The following is a 26,678-nucleotide window of genomic DNA, read 5'->3' on the forward strand; positions in this document are numbered from 1 at the left end:
TATTTCGTATTAATCAACTTCATTTCACTTCATATTAGTTCATATTACTGTTTTTCCAATATAAAAGTTTGGGCTGTATGACTGTACCTTTGCCGTTCCAGTTGGAAAAATAGAACTACTACCTAGTAGTCCTAGTACCGTACCTATAGATTATACAATTAATATATTTGAGACTGTACCTACTACACTACTACTACCTACATACCGTACTTCCGAACTTCATTATAGTATATTAAGTGTATAATCTATGTTATAGGATAATAAATTACACTTTAGAGGGACATAGGTACCTATTAATTAATTTAAATATCTGTGTTTTAGAGCTACAACTAGATTTCAAAAATGGCAAATAAAACCATTACGTTTGTCACAGGAAATTTAAAAAAACTCGAAGAGTTTCGAGCCATATTAGGAGCAAATTTTCCATTTGAAGTCGTAAGTCACAAATTGGATTTGCCTGAACTACAAGGAGAAATTGATGAAGTGTCAATAAAAAAATGCCAAGAGGCCGCTCGACTCCTTAAGCAGGCTGTAATTGTGGAAGATACGAGTTTATGTTTCAATGCATTATGTGGCCTGCCCGGTCCTTATATTAAATGGTTCCTTGATAAATTGAAGCCGGAAGGACTGCCCAGATTATTGGCTGGATGGGAGGATAAATCTGCTGTAGCCGTCTGCACTTTTGCCTATTGTAGTGGTGAGAAAGATAATGTCATTCTGTTCCAAGGACGAACAAAAGGAATAATCGTAGAACCGAGAGGTACGAGGGATTTTGGATGGGATTGTGTCTTCCAACCAGCAGGTTACAACAAAACATATGCAGAATTACCAAAAACAGAGAAGAATTTAATTTCACACAGATACAAGGCTCTAGAAAAACTAAGAAACTATTTTATAGAAAACACAAACAATTGAAACCTAAAAAAATAATATAAATAACAATAAATGAAAACTTTCATAGGTAAAATGTTATTTTTTACCAGTTAGTTCAGTGAAAAAGAGTCTAGTCCTACTAATATACAGGAAAACATGTGTGAGTATAGAAACATTATCTTACCAATTTTTGCTACCATAAATGTTGGGGTTTGGGAGACAGGAAATATATGAAATATATACCTTTACCAGTTTTTCTATTTAGGACTCCAGCCCCCAATGCAATTTGCCAAAAAGGTCATTCACAATGTAATGTTGGGTTTTATACAATCTTAACCACATGTATATGAAAATGTTACCACAACCATAGGAAATGGGAAAGTGAAGATATTCCACCAAGTCGGAGCTATTGTTCAGAAGACCAATAGTTAAATTTTATTTGGAACTTGTGAATACATAAATTGATTTTAAAGATTGTGATTCAAGTGTTTTCCAGATTGATTATTCTATCGAAACATATAATTATAGACTATAACTGCTATGGATACAAAGTTAATTGCTGTTGGATGCCTTGATGATATCGTGTTTTGTGTAGCTGTACTCAACATTGGTGTCACATTTATAATATAAATTATAAATTTAAAAATTATAAATTTATAATATAAATGTGAAAGTTGCAGATGCATCATTGCAGGTCACCAGTTAGTAATGAACGACAAAGTGAAGATCTTCGACTGATAAATATTATTAAAAAAAACATTATTTTATGAAGCTCTCTCCTTAAGAATTGATTTCTTTTTAATGATACCAGTGCAAAAAAGTTTTTTTCATTCAAGGTAGATTTGACAAAAGTTTATTTATAGTTAAATCTAGCTTTTATTATTTTCATTAAATTAATTATGACGTTTCCTTTTTATTTTACAGATTTTTCATGTTGTCCATGTGTTGATTAAACCCTAAAAGCTTTATGACTAAGACTCGAAAACTGAAAAAAATAGGTACATACTAAAATTATAGGCTCTATATCACCCCTAATCATCAATCATAGATAAGACTACAAATGAAAGAATATTAATGGCGTGTGCTGTGTGACATTCCATCTACAGTATAATATAATTATGGAGGGTAGAGTAAGCAGAACCGTCTCTGTGTGTGAAAAAGTGTCTGTTAAAATAGTGGTCAAATTAAAAAACCGTGTAAATTTAAAAAAAGGCGTCGTAAGTTATTTGAATAACATAGAGAAATAAAAAAGGACGAAAGAACTGTAAGCAATACAAGATCACTAAAAGTATTTTATTTAAAGCTGATAAGAAAATGCAATCGATGTCTCCACGTTTTACCACAGCAATAATTTTAGGTTATATTGACGATATTAGTTTGGACTATAGTCGGATTTTTAATTAGACGAAGCCAGCTGACAGTAGCTAATGTCACTTTGTGAAATAATGTTGCTATATTTAAAGTAATAGTGATGCGTTCAGTTCTCGTTCAATCACATGAATGAACAATGAGTGTGAAGAGTTAATCATTAATTTCAAACTATAAAAGAATATTATTTATATTTTACAATAAAATTGTATTAAAGTGCTCCAATATATGTTACTAGTGGTATGTAACTACAATCAGTTTTTTTATTTTCATTACCTACCCATAATTGTTATATTTTATAAGTCTATAATTTCAACTATTGTGTTATTTTTGTATAATTTCAACTGTATTGGAAATAGGACAGTCTTACAAGCTTCCTCGCAATGTTTTTCTTAATGTTTAAAACACTCGGTATTCAGTACAGGTAGATACTATAGGAACATAATATTTTGTCGAAAACTCGTTGGTATGTACAAAGCACGCCTAAAATTCGAACCCCGTACCCGATATCGGCAATTCGGCACACCAACTATTCACTAGACAATCCAGGCAATTTCATTAATTTAGGAGTTTTTTCAATCGTTCACTTTGTGACAGCACTATTTTTATTTCATCAAAAACTGACAACACAGTAAACGTCAGTTGACTTCGTCTAATAAAAAATCCGACTATACGTAACCATGTGAGGTCTTGTTTATTACACTCAATTACATTGTCACTAACTACGCTAGTCATGAAATGTATTAAATTTTGTAACTCAGTAAACCTCAATCATTTTTTTTCCCTACCTGGCTGAGAGGCTATTTCAGCGTAACCTTAACTAGTAGGTGAGCTCACGGGGCTCAAATCTGACGACGTTGCTAACACGAACCCTAGCAAGAGCCGTGCTTCGCAGACTCTAACACCGGATCGAAAACGCGACCCACTGAGAAGACCCGGCGAGAAACTCAGTGGGCTGTATCTGAGGGTTAATTTACTCGTCGAGCCCTTCGTCGCAAGCGACGGGTTCGACGAGAATGAGGACCGGTGCTTGAGGTACCTAAAAGCACCGTTAGTGGATCGGGAAGATCCGAAATGACGTGTTTGGGGCGACGTCGACTGCTTTCCGTTCTGTCCGCAGGATCAGGAATGTAGTTACCGGCGGCCACGATGAGAGGGCTCTCGTGTCGTGCCGCTTTATCGAAGTGGCGCATCGACGCCAACTGAAGATACTTACTGATGCACTCTTAAGTCCAGGTCGTCTTGGAGGTCAACGTTCCTGACGAACCACGGAGCTCAGACGGCTATCCAGCAAAAACGGGCTCGAATAACTTGGAACGATTTGAAGGTAGTGCGGGCCGCGTGAGCGAACACTGCACTTGCATAGGTCATGACGGGGCTTATGCAAGTTTTGTAGAGTGTCACCTTATTTCTAAGGGACAATTCACTTCGCCTGCATATCATCGGGTACAGGTGTCCTAGTATGAAGGCGGCATGATCGCGTACCGTCTTTATCTGGGGGCGGAATGTCATCCCTCTGTCGAGGGTGACGTATTTGACCTTCGGGGAAAACGGTATAGGTTGGTCATACATCATGATTGGGCGAATGGGGAAGGCGGAGGTGTTAATGCGCCTAATCGGGAGTGGGATGCTCAAAGTGGTATTCGGAGAGCGACCCCTTTTGAAGAGCACTGCGGGTTTTGTCGTGGGGTTGATGTCGATGCACCACTTCCGGAACCACTGTCCCATGGTGGTAGCTGCGGTCTGGAGTCGCCGATGCAACAACGACTTCTTCCTATACGAGTAGTAGATAGCCGTGTCATCGGCGAAGAGCGCCAGATGGGTCTCCGGAGACCGGGGTATATCGTTGATATACAAACTGAACGGTAACGGGGAGAGGGCGGAGCCTTGCGGGACTCCGGCTGTAACGTGACGGGGGCGAGAGCGCGTTCCCTCGACTCGATATTGGAACGAACGGCTCGACAAGTAGTCTCGTATGATGAGCTTCAATCAGTTAACAAATGCTCAATTCATATCATATCATATGCCCGTGCTAGCGCCATTCTGGAGGATTTTTGAACTGTTATTTAGTGCTGAAAGTGGGACATTGAAGTGCTTGGGGTACATTAAAAGACCGTTAGTGTATCGGGAGGATTCGAGATGACGTATTTTGGGCGACGTCGAATGTTTATAATACGGTCCGCAAGATCGGCAATGTAGTTACCGGGAAATTGCCGAAGCTGTTCCCTGAAACGGTCACCAGCCCCTGATGTCCTAAGGGTAACTGGGATGGTAATTTTGTGTCGTTTTTCATTATTTATTACAAATATTTACAAATATTCTATTAAAAATGAAACTATTTTGAGATGTGTAATACTCATATTTATTAATTTTTAAGTAACATTGTTATAAATATACATAAAATTAACGTTGCGTGAGCGGATCTACTTTTTTAAAATTAATCTGAACGCACGTGTCACAAATACTAGTATGCTTATTTTCAAATGAAATTAAATTATTACTACAACTAATAGAGTTACAATCTTTAAATAATTATTAAATTCTACTAAAGTACACTTTGATGCATGTATGCCGGGTGCTATATATGGGTCTACGTCTGTTTTATTGTAATTTTGGTAGTACCAATCATTCTCGTCAATCTGTTGCTTTTTTGTATTAACGGTGTTCGTGATTTCTGAAAACCTTGTTTTCCCTTCCCGATTTGTTATTGGGGAGTAATTATATAAGGTAGAATGTTGTTCTAAATGCGGCATATTAACTTTAGTAATAGTTGCTGGCCTCTTACTGTGGTTACGCATCAGTTCCAAATTATTTGGGATCAGAACAGCTGATAATGCTGTAGGTTGTTTTTCAATGTGCTTTCGCATTGGTGATTTTAGTGTAGATGAATAAGACATAGTACTGCTTTCCATCCACGCTTGAAGTGACATATCATTGCTTGTATCTGTGGTAATTAACAAGCTTTCTTTCTCCGTAACTTGAGTTAATGTTAAATTAGACTCCATTAAGTTGTACTTACTAAGATTGTTTGGTGCAGTTTTCTCTTCTTGAACGTTTTTTGTTCTATTATAAGCTATTTGAGTTCTGTTATGATCGTCTAAATAGGCTTGGAGTTCGTGAATTTCACTTTTCATTTTTTGATGAACGGTGTTATTTTTCAAAATTGTCAATGGCGGCCGCGTCGCCACTGCAATAACAGATTTTTCTATTTCTGCCTTTTTGTTATATTTTACGTTACTTTGGGTGTTTGATATAGTGTGGGATAAATTAACCGTAGGACCAGGAATGGGCATGAAGCCTCCAGCAGTTGACGGAAGCATGGGACTGAAACCGCCGGTTTCAAATTTTGGTGGTTCTGACGTTTGGTAGTTGTTGCCATGATACGGGATCCTTTTTTGCGGCCAATCTATTTTACGTCCAGAATTCAGTAATTTGTTCATATCTATTGGTGGTAGAGGCATACCGAAAAATGTGAAACTGCTGCTTGGTTCATTTGTGCTCAGGTTTGGCTTAGTACTTGAAGTATTCTTCATTTCAGCATAAAGCGTCGGTGTCATGCCAAGGTTCTCCTTAGATCTATTTCCATTCAACTCGGTAATTGCATTATTAATACCACTCAATATAGTATCATTATATGGATAATCAATATAATCATCGTAAAAATAATCAGATTCTTCTGGCAATGGTCTACTATGAACTTTATTAGGGTGATAATCATTTTTTATCTCACTTGCATAATCTTTGATTTTATCTAGAGACGAAAATACTTGTGATGTAGCCAGATTTGGTAGCAATGCTTCATTTTCATGGGTAAAACATAATTTTGAATCGTCTTCTGATATATGAATATTAAAACAATCACTATGAGTAAATGGCATTCCCTTTACGTAAGTTCCATCAGCACATTTCGGGCCCACCGATGACGATTCTAAAAGCCAGGACTTGAGCCAAATGATCGCACAGTTACAAATCAGTGGATTACCTGCAACAACAAAATTCCGGAAGCAAATTAAAAAAGTTTATAAAATAAATAACTATGTATATGTAAAACCTATTATATGTATATTATATACAAGTAAATATTAAAAATACCTGATTACGAAAATGTATAAGAAATATTTATAGGATACAATTGGATCAAAATAAAAATTACCATCGAAATCTAAAATAGCAATGTTATTCCTTAGCTTCTCAAAAGGCGTTTCAGACACGGCTCGTAGTTTATTGTGGCGTAACGAAAGTACTTTTAGGCGAGGCATTAAATCGAACGGTTGGTCGCTAATGTGGCATATCAAGTTGTTATCTAAATTGAGTTCAACCAGCCATTCCATGTATTGAAACGACGACCTCGTTATTCCTGTCAATTTATTAAAACTCAAATCAAGTACTTCCAATGACGTCAACAGCTTCAATCCTGAACCATCAATCTTCGTTATTTGGTTATTACTTAAATTGAGGTATTGTACCAAAGGAACATTGTCAAAGGCCCTGGTAGAAATATGTTGCAAACGATTTCCTTGTAATTCTATGACTCTTAATTTCGGCAGGTTGGAAAATACTAAATCTGGCAAATCGATAACATGGTTTCTTCCAAGGTATATCGATACTAATTTAGGCAAGTCGCTAATGGCTTTTTGATGCATGACTTCAATATTGTTATTGTCTAAATCAATGGTTTCTAAATCTCTTAGACCTTTAAAACTGGCAGAACGTAATTCATGAATTTTATTGTTCGGTAGTCTAATATTAATTAGTGTTTGTAAGTTGTTAATAGTATTGCCAGCGAAATTTTTTATGTGATTATTGCTGCCGTCCAATATTTTCAGTTTTGACAAAAGATTGAGGGTAGATGGTAATTCGTTCAAACTGTTCGACGAAATATTTAAAGTCTCTATGTCAAGTGCTCTGTTCAGTATACTGGGACTGAGAGTATTCAATTTGTTTTTGCTTAAGTCTAATAAAGATAACTTCTCATTTTCTTGAACAGTCATGAAATCAAAATTCTCAACCGTATTTCCATGTAAGTTCACTTGTTTTAGATAAATAAGCTTACTAAAACTTTTCGGATGAATAGTCATAATTTGATTTTCACTCAAATCCAATATCTCTAATCTTTCCAGGTCACTAAATGTCGATGTATCAATTTGCCTTAAACCGTTTCTTTCCATATACAGTCTTCTTAGATTATGAAGCGTCTTCAAACTACCGAAAGGAATTTTTTGGATGCCGTTATTTGAAATGTCAAGGGATCTTAGTGACGGTAAATCTAGATCAGGCGAAGGTGTAAGAGGCAAACTAGTGATTTGATTTCTCTGCAAGTATAGCTGTTCCAGCCCTCTTGGCAGTCCCGGAACAAATTCTATAAGCTTATTGAAACTCGCATCTAATTCATAAAGATTTTCGAGATTCCTAAATGTTGCAGGATGCAAAGATACCAGTGCGTTTCCTGATATATTGACGTATTCAACTAGCGGTATTTCTAGAAATGTTATAGGGTCGACTACTTTTAATTGATTATGGCTAAAGTTTATGCGACGCAAAGCAGGTAAGTTGTACAATAGTTTTGGCTGTAGACGTTGAAAATAATTATATGACAAGTCCAATCCTTTGAGTGCAGGTAAATTCCAAAATGGGCCTTCATTAACATCGGATAAAGTATTGTTGCTCAAATGTAATTCTCGTAGAGAGGGCATTGCCACGAATGAATCGGTTTGTATAAATTTGATGCTATTCTTGTTTAAATGCAATCTTTCCAAACTCGGGTGACCTCTTAGTGCACCCCTAGGTATTTCCTGAAGAAGGTTGTCACTTAAATCGAGAAATTTTAATCTCGGTAACGCGTCGAGCAACGCACGAAATTCAGATATATGTCTGATTTCATTACCAATGAGTGTTAATTCTTCGACGCCACTGCCTGAATGTTGTAAGAATGATTCAGGATGGATTTGTCTTATTTTATTGTAATTTAAATCAACTATCCTCAGTTTCGGCACTCTGTGGAATGCTCCATGATGTATGATGCTTATGTTATTATTTGCCAGAAATAGGTTCTCCAGCATGGGTTGGTCCACAAAAGCACCCTCGTTCAATTTATCGATTATATTGTGATTTAAGTTCAAGTGTGATAGCGTAGAAATATCTCTTGTAGCTCTACCAACCATTGTGGCGTCTAAGATCATGTTGTTGCTTAGGGATAGTTCACTTAAAGACGGTATTAAGGAAAACGCCCTCATGTGCATAATATTAATTCCACAATTTGTGATTTCTAATCTCCGAAGTTTCGGTAAGTTATAAAATGCATTTTCTTTTACAATGCGAAGAAGTGGACTGCCTTGAATGAAGAGCTTGTCTAAATTTGGTAAGTTCTCAAATGTATTTTCATTAATTGCGTGCAAATTTTCAGACTGTACACTAATATATCGCAGTTTCTGCAAATTTTTGAATATCGGTATCCGCTTCAAACTTTGTGATTGTATAGTTATTGCCTGAAGATTTTGAAGCTTTAATAAGCTGTCTGCAGGAAAATTCCTTAATTCATTTTCAACAATGAAAATTTCAACTAAATTTTTCTCTTGTGTTTCTAACCACGCAGCCGATAATCGTTCTAATCCATTGTACCGCAGCATAAGTCTCAGAACTTGCACATGTTGAAATATTTTACCAGGTATAGAAGGGAGGTAATTATTTTCTATAATGAGCTCATCTATAGGTTTCCCAATAGACTCTCCTATTCTTTGGAGACCTTTTGAAACTTGCGATAAGTCGCTGTGCGTACACCTGTGGGGAAACAAAACATGTATGAAATGTATTTGACATGTTAAATAATAATTACATATATAATATTGTACATACATCATGACAAAGCGAATTATATAGCGTTATAGACCTAATGTTGAATAATGTACTGAAACTGACCATATTTGGATATCCTCATTTCGATTAGTGCAAATACACGGAAGTATAGTTTCTGGAGATGGACATATTGATTGTCCTGACGTCGCTACAACTATTACGAGAAATGTAAATGAAATCTTCGACAAAGTTTTAGTATCCATTCCTCTCTATTTCTTTTTAGGATCATTGTATCATAGTACGTACGAACACGAATCTTGTTTACCTGCGAATGTAATTAATTGAAATAAAAATTATTATTTTTTGGCACTTTAGTTCTACGGTTAATTAATTGAAAACATAAAATAAATAGGTAAATAATTTAAGCGACGATGGCTTTCATTAAAGAGCAGTTAATAGAATGAACGGAATACGCGTCAAGGACCGGTATGCCACGACTGAAAACAATGCGAATACAGAAACAATAGTTTGGGTAGAACGCTCCGCTGCTCTTGGCACTTTCACTCATTCAATTCGCGATCTATGTGACCAACGTGCAATATACTTTACATCACATTCAATTACGCAATTCCTTCGAAGGCCTTAAAACTTTGTAGGTCAGACTGCGATTGTTGATTTAGTTACGGCAGTTGTTACAGTGAGTATTTGGAGTTTTGGCATTTATTTATGTACCTACCTATAATGAATTATTAACGGCGCGATGCGGACGTAACCGATTTCCTTTTTTTTTTCTTATCATAATCTATCTTCATATTTTGATATGCATTTTGTTAAACACCCATTATGTGGTATTGTATGATTAATGACAAAAAAGATCCAATCAATTGAAGGGTTTGGCAACTGCCTGTCCCGTCCGCAGAAATTGGAGATGTATGATCAAAATGTATTTTTTTTTACATTTAGCAGTAGTATCTGGTATTCATAGACATATTATTATAAAAATAATGAAAGTAATAGCAAAGTAAAGTAAAAGTTATTAGGTACTTTATATACTATATAAACAGATATTATATAGTAAATTATTTTCTAAGTAATATAAATAATAATAATTTTAAAATAAAGTATAAATATTACATTTCAAATAAACATCTGCGTGTATTAAAATACATAGTTTACGATCATTGCTAGCTCTCTTAATTGTTTTTGCAATTAAAGTGACATTTTCACCGCCAATGTTCTTGTTAAAGCATCGCTTAATACGTGTACATATATCTAAGATACATACTGAACAAACATGAGCGGCCAACGGGACAAATATCATTATGTTACCGCTATCGCACTTATCTCTAACTGTCGCACACATCATCCCGTAGCATGACTGCACAAGGCGCATGTGTAGAGAGTAGGTAATATAATTACGCTATCAAATAAATAAATTATTTTTTATTTAGTGTATTTTTTTTAAACGTCACATAGCCCCTCAGACTTGACATGTTCGTTTCATAAACTTAATTAACTAAGTACTTAGCTGTTTAATTTCACTTCCAGAAATAAGCCTTTAACTGATCAAATACGGCATGTTTAAAACATAATATGTAATTGTTACAAGCAGTGGCATCCCTCCTAGGTGAGGCCTTGCTCGCCCACCTGTCCTGTTGCAACTGGAAAGGCCTCTGGGCCACCAGTAATCCCTCATTCATAAGAAAAAAACACGCTCGACAATGATCACTACGACCATAAAAAATCCTTTTTTTTTATTGCTTAGATGAGTGGACGAGCTCACAGCCCGCCGGTGTGAAGTGGTTACTGGAGTTCATAGACATCTACAACGTAAATGCGCCGTCCACCTTGAAATGAGTTCTAAGGTCTCAGTATAGTTCAACGGCTGCCCCATCCTTCAAACCGAAACGCATTACTGCTTCACGGCAGAAATAGGCGGGGTGGTGGTACCTACCCGTTCGGACTCAGAAAACGTCCTACCACCAGTCATGCTTAATGCGACCATGTTGGATGTACGCCGTGATAGCAATAAATAAAATAGTGCATTTAACATTTACGCTTAATTTACTGTAGTAAATAAATTAATTAAGCACTGAAGTTTTAAAGTAATCATGCTATTTTATTTTTCATATTGTTTAAATGCCATCTGTAATTCACACCATGGCGCGCATTTAAATGCGTTCTTCATTGTCCCACAAGCCAGAACAGAGCTAAACTGTGCGTCAGTGTGAACTACAGGAAACATTGGTATACTGACATTTCGTCTCGGTCGGGAATTAGGCGTTGGGCAAAAGTGCAGGAGAGTCGTTCAGTGGGTAGGCCTTTACAATCTTCAGTCACCAATCTCCACAAATCTGGTAATGCTCGCTGTTGTGCAGGAATCAGTTCTCCAACCTCTGCTGTAGAACATTAGGTATGACAAAGTGCTTAAGAGAGACCTCCGGGAGTTATTTATTACGTAGTGCGGGGGTATAATTTCCACAATTCTGTCGCGGTCTTGCCACTGCTAGAATGGCAGGATTTAAAGACTGGGCCGTGTGTGCTCGACAAATCCCAGGTCTATGGTTTCTCAGGCCCCTCACAGCGTCACCTGGCGAAGCCCACATAGTGGTTAGAGGCGTGGGCTTCGAAGGACCTCATTCACATTCTCGATATTCGTTGGACTTTCTGTGTTCACCTCGTTAACCTAGTTCCTTGGCTTTTGAGGAACTATACGGAATTTATGGGCCAACCTCTGAACGTGAAATTACTGGCGCCGCTGCCGCTCCCCCAGCACGCCAACATAGTCAGAGCGACTGGAAGTAGCCGCCTTTTATCCTACAGGGGGAAGCAGATGCTCTTGCTGTTGATTACTAGTGGCGAGCTAACCTCCATGCACGCGACTGGTGTATCTCCACTTTAGTATCATGCCAGCGCGGAAAGCCCAAATTGCATATCCACATGACCCAAAAAAAAATCTAACTGTGACACATCACAATAATACGTCCATACCATTCGTAATGCACATGTATGTTACAAAAACGTAAGGTACCAAAGCATATTCAAGAACAATTTCAAAAAACATGTAGAGAAATACATTACAAAAATGTAGAAAATCCATATTAAAGTAAGAGTAAGTATTTGAAATGAAAAAGGCTTGAAGTAACACGAAAATGCTGGGAACAAGAATATGTGTATTTAATGAAACCTATACGGCTTAATCTCGCATTTATTATTTTAAATATTATTGTTCTCAACGTTTCGCATGCTTAGTGGCGTAGCCACGGTTGATAAAATAAGAATAATAAACGCGGGATTAAAAGGTAAAAATAATTTTAATTATGTCTACGACTCCAACCAGATAACATACTGTGTGCCCTGAACACACAGTACTGAATTGGTAATGGGTTAATAACTCTAAATTCCAAGTTACTAATGCTTGTGATATTGTCAACGCACTGTGGAATAAAATTCTTGGACAATATTGTTGTCCTAATTTAGCAGAAAATCAAACCTTGGCATGAATGGATTTTTCGTCTTATTGTATTATAATTTAAAAATACATAAAAGATTAACAATTTTCAAATATTTTAAAACAGCCTGGTATTATTTATTTCTTCTAAGATGTAGTAAAAAATTAGTGTATGTAGCATGTACTTTGTGTAAGGCATTTTCGCGAGACGATGACACATTTTACAAATTTTTATGAATTATAAAAAACTGATATTAAATAGTATAATCAAAAATAGTGATTAATAGGATATAATCGGGGAAATCCTCGTTTTTTAGCTTTTAAAACCGTGAATTAATGACCTTATAAGATATACAAATTTACTAATCTTTGTGTAGGTTTATTACCATTGCATTTTTACAAACTATTGACATTTATTCTATTTCAACTGATATGCAGCTATTAAAATACTTAAAAATAAATAGTACAATAAAAACCCTTAAAAAAAAGTTTTACTTATTAATGTTGTTTTAAGTAACGCCAATGCTAGCTTGTAGATATTAAATACACTGGCTTATTCACGATAGTCACGACACAATACGAGATACTTCAAGTGGTGCGTACATACACATTTTATGATGACCTGACATTAGGCACTTTGGAAACTTTTTATCAAAGACGAAAGTCCTTGAGACGTTTACGGGAGACTTTATGACTCACTGTACAATGTAAAAGACCTTTGGACTAGCGAGGCCTATGATAGCCAAGCACAAACTGGGAGACGAAGTTTATTTCGCATGTAAACACCAGACTTTCGGTTCACAGTTCGATGCGCACCAAGTAACTTATCTTTCACCATTGTGGCGCGTGCCATCGCCCATGACTAGTTAAGGTATTTCAGACGTGCCAATGCCTTACGCGACGGCATCTTTTATCGGGTAAAACTAATGCTGTGGTCATTGTTAAGACGTAAGAACTGATACGTACATTTTAGAAGTCGTCATGGCCGACGTAAAGGTATAAGACGTCCGGTGCATTCGTATCTTGTGATGCACCAGTGTTCGAATCCCGCCGGCAAGTACCAATTTTTCTAATGAAATGCGTATTTAACAAATTTTCACGATTGACTTCCACGGTGAAGGAATAACATCTTGTAGTAAAAATCAAACCCGCAAAATTATAATTTGCCTAATTACTGATAGTAAGACATCTCGTGAGTCTTCACGGGTAGGTACCACCACCCTGCCTATTTCTGCAGTGAAGCAGTAATGCGTTTCGGTTTAAAGGGTAGGGCGGCCGCTGTAACTATACTGAGACCTTAAAACTGATATATCAAGGTAGGTGGCGGCATTTACGTTGTAGATGTCTATGGGCTCTGGTAACCACTTAACATCAGGTGGGCCGTGAACTCGTTCACGCACTTAAGGAATAAAAATAAAATAAAAATTCGAATAAAACAGAAATACAGGATCAACAAATTTTTATCGTCTTCGGCAACACTGCCCTGTTATATAAAATAACTCTCAACTTTTCCAGTACTTATGTGCATTTTAGTTTTTTTAAGCATACGTGCCTTAATGAACAAGGTCTCATTTTATCTATACGCGCTCTTACTGATTGGAGGTTTTGGGGTGAAGTTCCAAATTGAAGAGCATACAGTGTGTGACAATATTATAAAGACTTCACACACTATTTCAGGAACCTGGATTTTGGCATTCAAGTGTCTATAGGCTTCGGTAACTTCATAATCCGGAACTCTTCAACCAACTTCTATAATAATAAAAATACAAATTGTTCGTCACGTTCGGATCGTGACCTTTATGTTGCGTTTAATATGAACTGTAAAATGTCAAAAAGCATAAAACAATGACACTTCTTACATGTTTGATCTTTGACACACGTTGCAAAAACAGGCATGCAGTAATATATCTTGATTTAATTGTCCAATGTCGTAATAAGGAAGGTGTTGGGTTATAAGTATAATAGAATTGGTATTCGAAGATTTTATCATCATGTTAAAATAATAGTGAATTAAAAGTTTCTAGTAAATAATTAAACCTTATTTTCTAATTTAATATATTTCTTTAATAACAATCGAAGGATATATCGAATTATTTATCAATTTATTTTATAGAGCATTCAATAAAGTTGGCAAAAGTTCTTGCATCAATAAATTACAACTTAGAATTAAATTACCTACCTACATATTATAAGTTTTAAAAGAACTCTACATCAATACAAAGTTTCAAACCTATGAACTGGTTTCAAAACACTTACTTAACTCTGCATGAGATAAAATCTAACAACGCTTTTTCAGGTGACGTAATGGTGTTTTACGTTATTTGATTTATAATAATAACGGTACTAGTCATTCGGTTAGAAGAAGTTAAGAAATCGTTAGTACGCCGGGAAAAGCATGCTGCACACCTAGCTACTATGCTATGGTACCTTTTGAATCTTCTGGAAAATATGCGGTAAAAAGGCCGGATTTAAACTTAATGCCGCTCCTGGGCACCGGAAAAAAATTCACCCCAATACTGGAATTTTACCTAAAATATATTAGTATAATAACTATAGTTTACTACACTACTACTACCCTCTTGGCGTCAACCAGAGACGAAATCGAGGTGCTTCTTCGCCGGCTGGAGACTACAGCGTTGGATTTTGGACTTGCGATCAATCGTGATAAGACCAAAATGATGATCGTAGATCGTGCTAACATCAACCAACCGGAAGTCCAACATATAGCGGGATGCGAGGTAGTTAATAGCTATGTATATCTAGGCTCCACTATCACCAACGCTGGAGGCTGCGAAGATGAGATCCGAAGACGTTGCGCCGTGACAAGATCCTCAGTTGAGAGGCTAACAAAGATTTGGAGAGACCGCAGAATAACCAAAAACACAAAAGTTCGGTTAATGAGATGCCTGGTCTTTCCAATCTTTCTGTATGGGGCTGAGACGTGGACGCTGAGGATGCAAGACCGTCGTAAGATTGACGCATTGGAAATGTGGTGTTGTAGACGTCTCCTCAGAATTCCGTGGACCGCGCACCGTACCAACATTTCGATCCTGAAAGAGCTCAACATCAAGGAGAGACTATCGTCAACAGTCCAATTACGAATCCTCAAGTTCTTCGGGCACATTACTCGTAATGAGGATTCCATTGAGCGGTTGGTGGTGCAAGGTAAAGTCGAGGGCAAAAGATCTCGCGGACGATCTCCAACACGATGGACCGACCTCATAAAATCTGTTACTCACTCCAACATAAATGTTTGCTCTCACTCTGCGAAACATCGTGCCACATGGCGTCGCATCGCGAGAGCATCGGTATCGCAGGATCCGACTGATGCATGACCACGACCACTCTGTCAAGAGTGTACGAATAGGAAGAAGAATTATAGTTTATATTATATTGTATTTTTCAAAATTAAAATAACTAATTGATTGCAGAAACTTTATCATATTTTATATACATATTCCAAAAACATAAATAAATATTGTTTTTTTTTTGGATGAATTGAATTTGTTGAATTATCAATTAAACAGAAAATGATTAATTAATACAATTAATTAATTATACTGAACAATCTTGATAAGACTAAAAAAAAAATTTTGCCGCCCTGGGCACTTGCCCCGACTGCCCCTACTGTAAATCTACCACTGGGTAAACATGTAGATGCTTATATAAAATCGTATACACTTTACCTGATCCAATTGGACATAATGATTCTATTCGTTACGTAACAACCATCAAAGAGCTTCCACTTTTTTTTTCATTCCTCAATATTTCCCAACTACATTTTAATTTCCTAAAATTGCGGTAAATACACGCTTTTTAATGAATTCCGTCTTTAAATGGAATCCTTTCAAATCCATCTAATATTTTTCTGGATAATTGTAATTTAAAATCGTTCTAATTATAACGTGAATCTACTCTCGATACATTTTTACTACTACATTTTTTGTATGAAATTAAATTTTGCTCCTAGAAAGCTAGGAGCAAAAGAAATTTAAGCATTGTAGGTTTGTATCTTTCTTAATTATTAGGTATTCCGATTTATAATTTAGAGACAAACGCGCAATCTCGTTATTGTAATTAGATATTATACGGAAACTAAAGTTATAAAAACGCAATGTCCTTGTAAACTAAACATAATCATCAAGAAATCTTAATCGTAACATCAGAAGAGAAAAAAATTCGTAGTCACTACAAATACAATATTTACTAAACAAAAACTGGCTTCCTAATTTTATTTACCAACATTGAAGCACAGGCTTCAAATGAATAAATCCGCGAATATTCGACCCGATTGTGGCCTCGTTAACCTTGAAACTGACATTGAAATTTGTATAAGGTATTTTAAGTCTATGGCCCTTGAAAAAAATAAGTAAGTATCGAGATGTGGTGCTACCAATAAAATCAGAAACTTGGATAACTTGTACACGTGCCTCAATATGATGCCTAAATATATCTCAATAGCGAGACTGATTAGCGTGGTTTTAACCATATATAGTAATAGTATTTATTTTAATGCTCTCTCTCTCTCTCTTCGATCGGTTCCTCACTGCTGAGGATCGTGACTCCGTCCGATTTCGTCAACCAACTGTCTCCATCGATCCCGCCCTGCAGCCCGGTGGAGTGCGTCGCTGATAGGTATCCCCAGTTCCTCCGCTATTTGGTCCGACCATCGTTTGGGACCTCTACCCCTAGGCCTTATTTACCTTTTTTTATTTTAATGCTAGACATATTATATTGTTTCAGTTAATTTGGGCAAAAAAAGAGATTATTAAATTGCTAACCCCATGCCATAAGTTGTCCTCCGTCCTCCGCGCTCCACGCTAAAGAGGGTAAGGGTAAACTTTACCGCTAGCTCCACTAGGCTTTCAGAAAGGATTTAGACGTTGGTTAAACGGCCTCATTGAAGGTGCGGCACATCGAACCTTTAGAATTATAAAGACCCAACTCAAAAAATGTATTTTTTGGAAAACATCGATTAAAGTTCTCAAACCGATAAAACGTAGAAGAAGAGGACGGAGTGAAAGAGACCGATGGATAGCTTTGTCCCTTTATAAGCTATTTCTGGTTATTTGATTACTAAAAGTCACTGAAAAGGGTCGTTCTAGGTCCATTTTTAAATTAAAGACGAAATCCAAATATTTCAAAATGAGTCTCTGTAATTTTAAAGGTGCGACATGTTCGGTAGACTCCCTGGAAGCCCGCTCCCAAGCCCGGGCCTGGTTCGCTGAGTTAATTACATCATATCGTGAATGTCGCTAAACGCATTAGAAATATTGAATTACTAGCTGACCCGGCAAACGTTGTTTTGCCATATATAAGATTTCTAGGGAAATTCTAGTGCAGAAAAAAACAAAAACCTCATTCAACCACATATTGTCTCATTATAACAAAAAATAAAAAATTAATGTTAGGGGTGGACAACCCTTATCACTTAGGCGTATGAAAAATAGATAGTAGCCGATTCTCAGACCTACTGAACATACCTATAAAATTTCATAAAAATCGGTCAAACCGTTTCAAAGGAGTATGGTAAATAACATTGTGACACAAGAATTTTATATATATAAGATTAATTTCCATGGAATAATAGTCAAGTTGCTGCAACGGATCTATCATTTCAGAAAACGCATGAAATTTCTAAAAAGTTTTAAGTTAGTCTCGAATTAATAAGTATATATTTCAATATTATTTTTCCCATAAAAATCAAAATATTCCACTCTCACAGAAACGTGCAGTTGAGTAATTTGATTAGCATCGTCTAAAAATCTAACAAATTGACGAAACAAGTGTCTTGGTATATAACATTTAATTAGACTATCATACCCACCCACCGAACCATTATTACAACATAAAAACATCGTACGATACTTGTAAGCAAATGAAAAAAAAACTTGCTAAATTTATTACGTAATTCAATGTCAAGAACGTTGTACTTCTCGCAGACACACCCACGGCAATCGTTTCCATTATCACTTTCCATTTAAAGCCTTTAACAATAAAGTTCACAGTCATAAAATACGGCCTCTCTCAGTTTCTGTAAAAAGTGCACAGGTGCTCACAACACGACCAGTTTCTGCTTACACGAGTCTATGGCAATCCTTTCAGTATCGCGCCAGTAACATTTCGTCTAACAACGTGATTGATCGTGTCGCAAACTGACAATAGAGTATCGTGATTATGTTTAGAAATATATGTAGAGCTTCGATTAAATTTAATGTAAGATTTTATTCGGGCGAATTATTGAGGAAAAGACCTCCGAAAATTTTGATTACCGGTGAGTTGTTTGAAATGTATTAAGCGGCCTTTGTGTATTAAATAAAATTACTGGGAAATCTTGAAAATAGAGAAGTATTTAAAGAAATACATACAAGAAAAACATATAAATTTTATTAAATAATTATTTTGAAAACATGCACTATGTCAGCACTTTTCTCTTTTGCGCGCACCATACTAAAGTGGGTCATTGATAACTATTAATTGGCACTACATGTATTATACTTCCCATATTGTATTCATGAAAAATATTTAATAAAACAACACAATTTGAGACTAATCATTTTTTAATTCTAATTAGTTTTATTTTTTAGATGAGCATTGTATTATTACTGTAGTATTTATTGGAAGATAATAGATGTGAAATATGTATATATATATAGTCAGTACAGTACATATGTATATGTACACATTAAGTGGTTTAACAACGAATATAAACTTTCAGTTATTTTTTTTTTTGTCCTGCCTAAGCTGATGGTCTAGAGATACAATATCAGCGTAACCTTAACTAGTAGGTGCGCTCACGGGGCTCAAACCCGACGATGTTGCTAACACGAACCCTAGCAAGAGCCGTGATTCGCAGAATCTACCACCGTATCGGAAACGCACCGTATGTAAAGCACTGCTCTTGCTAGGGCCAGTGTTAGAAAGACCTCCGGTTTGAGCCCCGTGAGCTCACCTACACGCTAGGGTAACCCTGATATTGCCTATCAAAGATATCAGCAAAGGTAGAAAAAAAAACGACCTAATAATTGAATATGCAATTTCGTAAACGGCACATCTCTGAAAATGTAAAATGTTCAGGAAATGAAAAAAACAGATTATTTTCTAAAGCAATGTAAAATTTTTAAATATTAACTTTTGAGATATATTTTAGGGTTAATTAGCAATTGAAAATTACTGGAATTATTATAAAATGGGTGTAGGTAAGCCTCAAAACTACATGTATATGAAAAAACGTATTTGACAAAATATGCGACATGTGCCCTTTTTGAAATTGCATATTCAATTCTATACGATCATTTCGCCGAAACTTTATTTTCAAGCAAATGTTTCAATGTACGCTGAATCGAAAAACCAGACACATTAATCAAACAAGTCAATATAAAATGTTTCTTAATGTTAATTCAAAGTAAATATGAAATACAAGTACACCTTCGTAAAGAAATGCGAACGTATTTTTTTTTTAAAACAAATTTATTGTCAACGTGAGTACATACGTAATATTAACAGATCGTGAGCTCAAGCTGACTTATCGTAGAATTAGTAGGTACAACATACATATAAAAAAAATATGTGCATACATTAAACTGTAAATTACTATTACACTATCGACGTTACAATGATTGTAAAACGCGCAGACTTCTTTCAAAGACAATGTTTTTGTAATACTCTGCGAATATAAGTTAATTTTGTCCTGTTGATGCAATCAGATCGTATACACGTCAAGTTTCAAGATTCTTACTGGTGGTAGGACCTTTTGTGAGCCCGCGCGGGTAGGTACCACCACCCTGCCTATTTCTGCCGTGAAGCAGTAATGCGTTTCGGTTTGAAGGGTAGGGCAGCCGTTGTAACTATACTGAGACCTTAAAACTTATATTTCAAGGTGGGTGGCGCATTCACGTTGTAGATGTCTATGGGCTCCAGGAACCACTTAACACCAGGTGGGCTGTGAGCTCGTCCACAAATCTAAGCAATAAAAAAAAAAAAGATAAAAACAAATTGCCTTCGAAAGCCGATAGAAGCATACGAGTTATCTGATCCTTAGTCAACGTCGTACATGGCCGTAAACAACGCCCGCCACATCCCAGCCATTCAATATAAATCCTTAACTATCCTTGATTTATTATCCCTGCACATTTTCTAGGACACTCATATTCTTAATATTCTTCGTTTTTTTAGTTGAAATGACTATTGAAATTCTTTGATATTATGTCCGCTACTTACCAATAAAAATGTAGTATTGCTTACTAATAAAATTATTCCTTCAGTGTCATTTAATCACATTGTACGTCACAAATGTACATTAGTATAATACCTACTGAGAAAGCGAATAAAAATGAAAGAACTCAATGAATCGGATTTCCCAGTAATTCTAGAATCTGAATGAAAACTTTCGAACTGAAAAAATCGTTTTTAAAAGGAAAAATGATCTTGTCATCAGCTAGGTACATATTATTATATAGGTACATTCAGCCATGTTAATTTACTTAATATTAAGGGTGGGACAGTCTTTTCACAGCAAAATGGCAACTTTCACCTCATATCTCAAAGAAGATAGCAATGGTGGATCGCATATTCTTCACCGTAAAAAAATTCAAAATGCCAATTTGTAACTAATCAATTCGTGGTATTATTATTGGTATCATTGCGAACAGAAAGGGGACGGATTGTCCATTCATCCATCTTAGCATGGAATCGTCTACATGTGGCGGAATAAATATATTTTTATCTATTTCCAAATTGTATTTTTATATATGGGCTAAAATATGGTCTGAAATAATTGATTATTATTATTACGGCTGACGCGTGACATACATGAGATACCTGTCATTCGACCCTGCTGGTCAATCCTCTTAACATTACCAAACCAACACTAAATAAAAGTGATAGGCTTTCAGGCATTTAGCGTGTACCAGTAAAACAAAAAGTATTGTGAAAAACCCTCGTTTCTCTTCACTATAATAACTACTAAATGGAATTCGAAAGTCCGCAAATGGTCTTTCAAATCAGATAGATAGTTATTCAGTGATTAGTCTTTGTGAAAGTGAGAGTTTGTTGATACATTAGCGTAGTGATGCCCGTCTCGTAACTCAAATTGTCCATTCACTTGACCGATTAACGGCCGCTATTGTTTTAGACTCGGAAATTCTTTAATATGCATAAGTATTGAACCACATACAAATACATTCATCAAAATTAATATTGAAAAGAGTATGTTTTTTAACTAATAACAGACTTTACTATCTTTACATAGTATTAATTTTCTTCGGTTTTCGCGAGTTTTAGATAGTCGAGAGTATTCGACAAAACAGTAAAGTATTAAACGTTGTAATTACCACAAAAACCGAAAATTAAACCGTAAAACTGGTCTTTATTGTGATTTTTTTTTGTTGCCCTTGTAGGCAGACAAGCATACGACCCACCTGATGGTGAGTGGTTACCGTCGCCCATGGACTTCAGTAATGCCAGGGGCAGAGCCAAGCCGTGGCCTACTGCCGCTGTCAATGTGAATAACTTTGAACCGGTTCTAAGAAATACTTCAAAATTTTAATTTTAGAATTTGGCTTTGTCATTGTCTTTGACCACCATAGACCTTCGATGAACCGAAACATTGAAGGTTTCAGAAAATTTAACAATATGGTTTTAATGTAAACATAACATTATGTGCAGGTACAAATTATAAGTACAGATTGTTAAGTGTAAGTACAGGTTGGTATTTTAAACATAAGTTGCGAATTATTAACTTAGTTTTATACAACGCTTATTCCGAACATAATTTATATCAATCAATCATTATGTAATTTAATATGTAACTCTATACGTAATTTGAGCTTTATCTCTAATAAACCTACTATACATTATTTTAATAATTTATTAAATACAAATATGTTTACGTAAACAAAAACTCAATGCGCAGTTTCATTTCGCATCACACGAGTAATGAATAATGACCTCAAAAACATGTTTACCATGAGGTAAATAGAACTACATACGTCGTTGCGCAGGAGTTTCTGTAACCGTCTGTGCAAGGCCAAACTTTTACATCGAAATTAATTGCAAAAAATAAAATTGCATAAGTGTATTTTTGTAAAAAAAGGCACAGGATACAGGTATATCGTCACTACCTAATTACATTTTGTTATAGTCATTAGAACGCAATAACAAAGCTTGTGATAAATCACCTTATACTCCTAGTAAACTATACTGTAATCAAATGATGTACATTTATATACTTTTAATAATTGTTTCATGGCAAAATGTTTGGGAATTTCTAGCGGCTACTATCGGCTATTGGAAACGTGAATTTATAATTTAATTAAATCGGCCACACCCGGTCTTTAAAAAACTCAAAAATTCGCGATCAATACATATTTTATTCAACCAATATTTTTTACATTGCTAAAATGACCTGACACGTGAAATCCAAGGCCTCAAGCGAACGCGTGTTTCGCTCACCAGCTGCCTTCGCATTACGTTGCAGGCGTAATATATAATTAAACTTACATACTATATAGTATTACATAGATTGTTGCCGTAATCAGCTTTGAAAACGATTCCTTGCAGTGTGTACCACATTTTACCTCGATGCAAGCTCGCAATATGAACATACGACAAGTTTTTAGTGTTATCGATGTAATAGGAATTAACAGCGAACTCCGTTGTACTTTAACATTATTTAAAATTATAAATACAGTCAAAACCGTTTACTGCGACATCGTTTACAACATGCCGGTTATAATAACCAAGAACAAAGGTCCCGGCTGAATGCCATAAGACCGCCTTATTAAAAATATTGCTTTCTACGACATTGGTAATAACGACATACCTCATAAAACGACCACATTTAACTAATATTTCGGAGAATTACATCTGTTAGAACGACCGGCTAAGCTGTATTGTAAACTATTTGAATAGGTATCCACATTTGTCTTCAATGGCTTTTAAAATCAGGAAGGAAAACAATAGGATTTAGTTTAGTGTAGGGTATTTTCTAATTCTTCGCAACAAAACACGTGCATGCGGTAGTCAAAGTCCGCTTCTTCATATCTCTTCAGTTAGTTTGTTACTTATCTATACACAAGACGCACCAAAACTTTGTGGAGTTATTCGTGAAACTTTCAAAATCTCGCAAAGAAAAAGAAAACAAATTAATATTGAAGAAAAATCGCGTATTATGTAAATATATTTTTCCAATAATTCCCTATCGATTTATTTGTACTTGCACAATACACATTAAGCATCACCGGTTGTTACGACTATCGGTTTTTACGACTGAATATGAGCAGTCCCTTCGATGTCGTTATAACAGATTTTGACTGTACTACAAAAGATTTCAATGGTAAATAAATACCAACAAAATAATAACCTATACAATAATTAATAATTCGCTCTGTAAATCATTAATAGCATAATTGTTTACTTGACAGGAGGACTTGGCCAATTGGGTGTCGAGTGTGCTAAATATCTCCGTGGGAAATATGGCCAGAACAACGTCATACTGTCAGACATTATTAAACCAACCGAAGAAATCGTTAAGGACGGCCCTTACATTTTCGTCGATATACTTGACTTCAAAGGACTTCAGAAAATCGTAGTAGATCATAGAGTCGATTGGTTGATTCATTTCTCGGCTCTACTCAGCGCAATAGGAGAACAAAACGTACCTTTAGCCGTAAGGGTCAATATAGAAGGTATGCATAATGTCATCGAGCTAGCTAAACAATACAAACTTCGGATATTTGTTCCTAGTACGATTGGAGCGTTCGGTCCTGATTCGCCGAGAAATCCAACGCCAAATATAACAATCCAAAGGCCGAGAACAATATACGGGGTGTCGAAAGTTCACGCGGAGTTGTTAGGAGAGTATTATTATCATAAATTCGGACTAGACTTCCGCTGTCTAAGATTCCCGGGAGTAATATCCAGTGATCCACCAGGTGGAGGTACTACAGATTACGCAATCGCAATCTTCCATGACATTCTCCGTAGAGGACATTACGAATGCTATCTAAAACCAGACACGCGGCTACCCATGATGCACGTTAGGGATGCCCTTCGAGCCCTATCTGAATACCTTGAAGCCCCAATTGAAACACTGAACAGACGTGTTTATAACGTTACTTCAATGAGCTTCACGCCGGAAGAATTGGTAGAAGCCATCAGCAAATATTTACCAGACTTGAAGATTACTTATAAGCCGGATAGTCGGCAAGATATAGGTAAGAATTTATATTTTATGAATCACTAACAAGAAATAGATACAAGTCAGAGATTGTCCATTAGTTTAAAATGTAACTGAGAATTTATTACTTTCAACACTTGGATCAATTATAATTGCAAATACAGAAAAAATATAGTTGCGGCCCAGCATACCGAAACTATTTAGAGCTATAATGGTATACATTATCGTTAAAGATCCATACTAGGTATTTATTTCTATATGTTTTAAACCTGTTACAATCTATCTGTTATTCCATGTCACAGGAACTATCAAAATTGTGAAAGACGGTAGATAGATGGGTAGGTACATAAATTGTAACGAAACGTTTTATTCTTTGCAGATTTAATATAAACCTAATAAAATACATAATAGTTACGTTTCTTATTCAATTAAGTATCCAATTCTGGTTTTATACCTTGAATACCTCACATAAAGACACAACTAGCTCTGTTATGAAACAGCCTAATTAACTTGTGTATCAAAATCAAAGGAGAGTAACTGTCGCAGTACCTATATACATGTATTTGACTATCCAAATTTAAATAATACGTTTACGTAATTTTTAAATTAAAAACGTTTTCGCGATGTTGTTGATCTCTTGAAAATATCTAATTCGCTGAAAAAATCAGGTCACAATTCGGCTGCACGAGTCAGTGACACTTCGCCCTGCCCATTTGTTCGGCAAAGCAATCATGCGTGGCGATTTCTATAGCCTTTATTCCGATACAATAGAGATTTGGATCTCATGTCGCCAGGTGCGTGACGGCATTCACATGGCGAAGGGTTCCGATGGCCACGCAGGTAGGCCGCAATCGACTCCACATCAGGAACTATAAAAACACTATGCGGGCCTTAAAGAGGTGGTTGTGTATGCAAATGATAAAGAAAAGCTTTTTATTTCATTCTACGTAATTATTGGTATCAAATAGAACATGCGCCTAATTTTGACAATTTTCGAACATAATTTTTTGAAACCGTCGATTTTTCAGAGCATTGAGTTATGTCTTATAAGCAGTGGCCACTCTTGTCCCCCGACTACGCCCATAAAAATATATAGTGTTGTGTGTTATTATTTTAAGCTTAACTAGCCGTACTTGGCCGCTTCGCTGGGCATTTAAAATAACATTATTATTTATTGTCATTATTATTAGGGAATCCAACACTCATATAAATATTAGCCTATCCATTAAGTACATGTACTTTCTACATGGATGTTTCAAGGTTGGTTCAAGTCAATCGGATGCATGGTGCAGTAGTTATAACGGAACATCCGTAAAAACCACTGTAGATTTATATATTAGTATAGAAGTATAGATTTCTGTATTCGGCGATTAGTTATTGTAATAAAATAATTTAAACAGCTGACTCGTGGCCGCAAGTGTTCGATGACAGCGAAGCTCGACGTGACTGGAACTGGAAACCTGAAGTTGACCTCGACAACTTGGTCAAGCTCATGCTGAAGGAAGTCAAAGAAAAAATAGCTGCGAATGGTCTTTGACAATTATGTAAGAATAGAAAAGCTTTAAATAAAAGATCTGAAGTATTGTTTTTCTTTTTTTTTTCCTACTTATTGAACTCACGGGAGCCAGCAATAGCCATAGCAAGAGCAGTACTTCACAGAATCTACCACCGGATCGGAATCCCGACTCACTGAAAAGGTCCGGCGTGAAACTTAGTAGATCTATGGGTTGGTTAGCGCATCGAAAATGATAAGTCTGCAACAGAAATCTTAATTCGTAAATGGTTCCTAGTTCTCGGTTTTTGCTTATATTTATATCATTTTACGGTTTCAATATTCTGTCGTGTGCTATTTGTAGTAGATAGGTACTTAACAGAATTGAGTTTAATTTATATATAACTTATAATACCTATCTAAAAACCTCCATTAATTATAATGTGATACTGTAATAATAAATAATAACATATTTAGCAATAAATGGACCTCTGTATTAATACTTCACGTGAATAATAGCACTA

The 26,678-nt window shown here is 35.9% G+C and overlaps 3 protein-coding genes across 3 annotated transcripts; 2 read left to right on the top strand and 1 right to left on the bottom strand.

Moving 5' to 3' along the window:
* The first annotated feature begins 234 nt into the window (after positions 1-234).
* Positions 235-3,006, top strand: LOC114245865 (inosine triphosphate pyrophosphatase). Its single transcript, XM_028178172.2, has one exon. The coding sequence runs from the start codon at positions 343-345 to the stop codon at positions 913-915; it is 573 nt and encodes a 190-aa protein (XP_028033973.2). The 5' UTR covers positions 235-342; the 3' UTR covers positions 916-3,006.
* A 1,573-nt stretch (positions 3,007-4,579) lies between these two features.
* atk (artichoke) lies at positions 4,580-13,390 on the bottom strand. The gene is made up of 4 exons (XM_089740207.1): positions 12,980-13,390; positions 9,157-9,358; positions 6,395-9,018; positions 4,580-6,223 (listed from the first exon to the last, which is right to left on the bottom strand). The coding sequence occupies exons 2-4, from the start codon at positions 9,294-9,296 to the stop codon at positions 4,731-4,733; spliced, it is 4,257 nt and encodes a 1,418-aa protein (XP_089596333.1). The 5' UTR covers positions 9,297-9,358; positions 12,980-13,390; the 3' UTR covers positions 4,580-4,730.
* A 5,077-nt stretch (positions 13,391-18,467) lies between these two features.
* Positions 18,468-26,246, top strand: Tdh (L-threonine dehydrogenase). The gene is made up of 3 exons (XM_028178171.2): positions 18,468-18,758; positions 23,908-24,699; positions 26,063-26,246. The coding sequence occupies exons 1-3, from the start codon at positions 18,662-18,664 to the stop codon at positions 26,197-26,199; spliced, it is 1,026 nt and encodes a 341-aa protein (XP_028033972.2). The 5' UTR covers positions 18,468-18,661; the 3' UTR covers positions 26,200-26,246.
* The last annotated feature ends 432 nt before the right edge of the window (positions 26,247-26,678 follow it).

This window comes from Bombyx mandarina, chromosome 04 (assembly GCF_030267445.1).
Source record: "Bombyx mandarina strain Sakado chromosome 04, ASM3026744v2".
In the NCBI taxonomy this organism is placed as follows: Eukaryota; Metazoa; Arthropoda; class Insecta; order Lepidoptera; family Bombycidae; genus Bombyx; species Bombyx mandarina.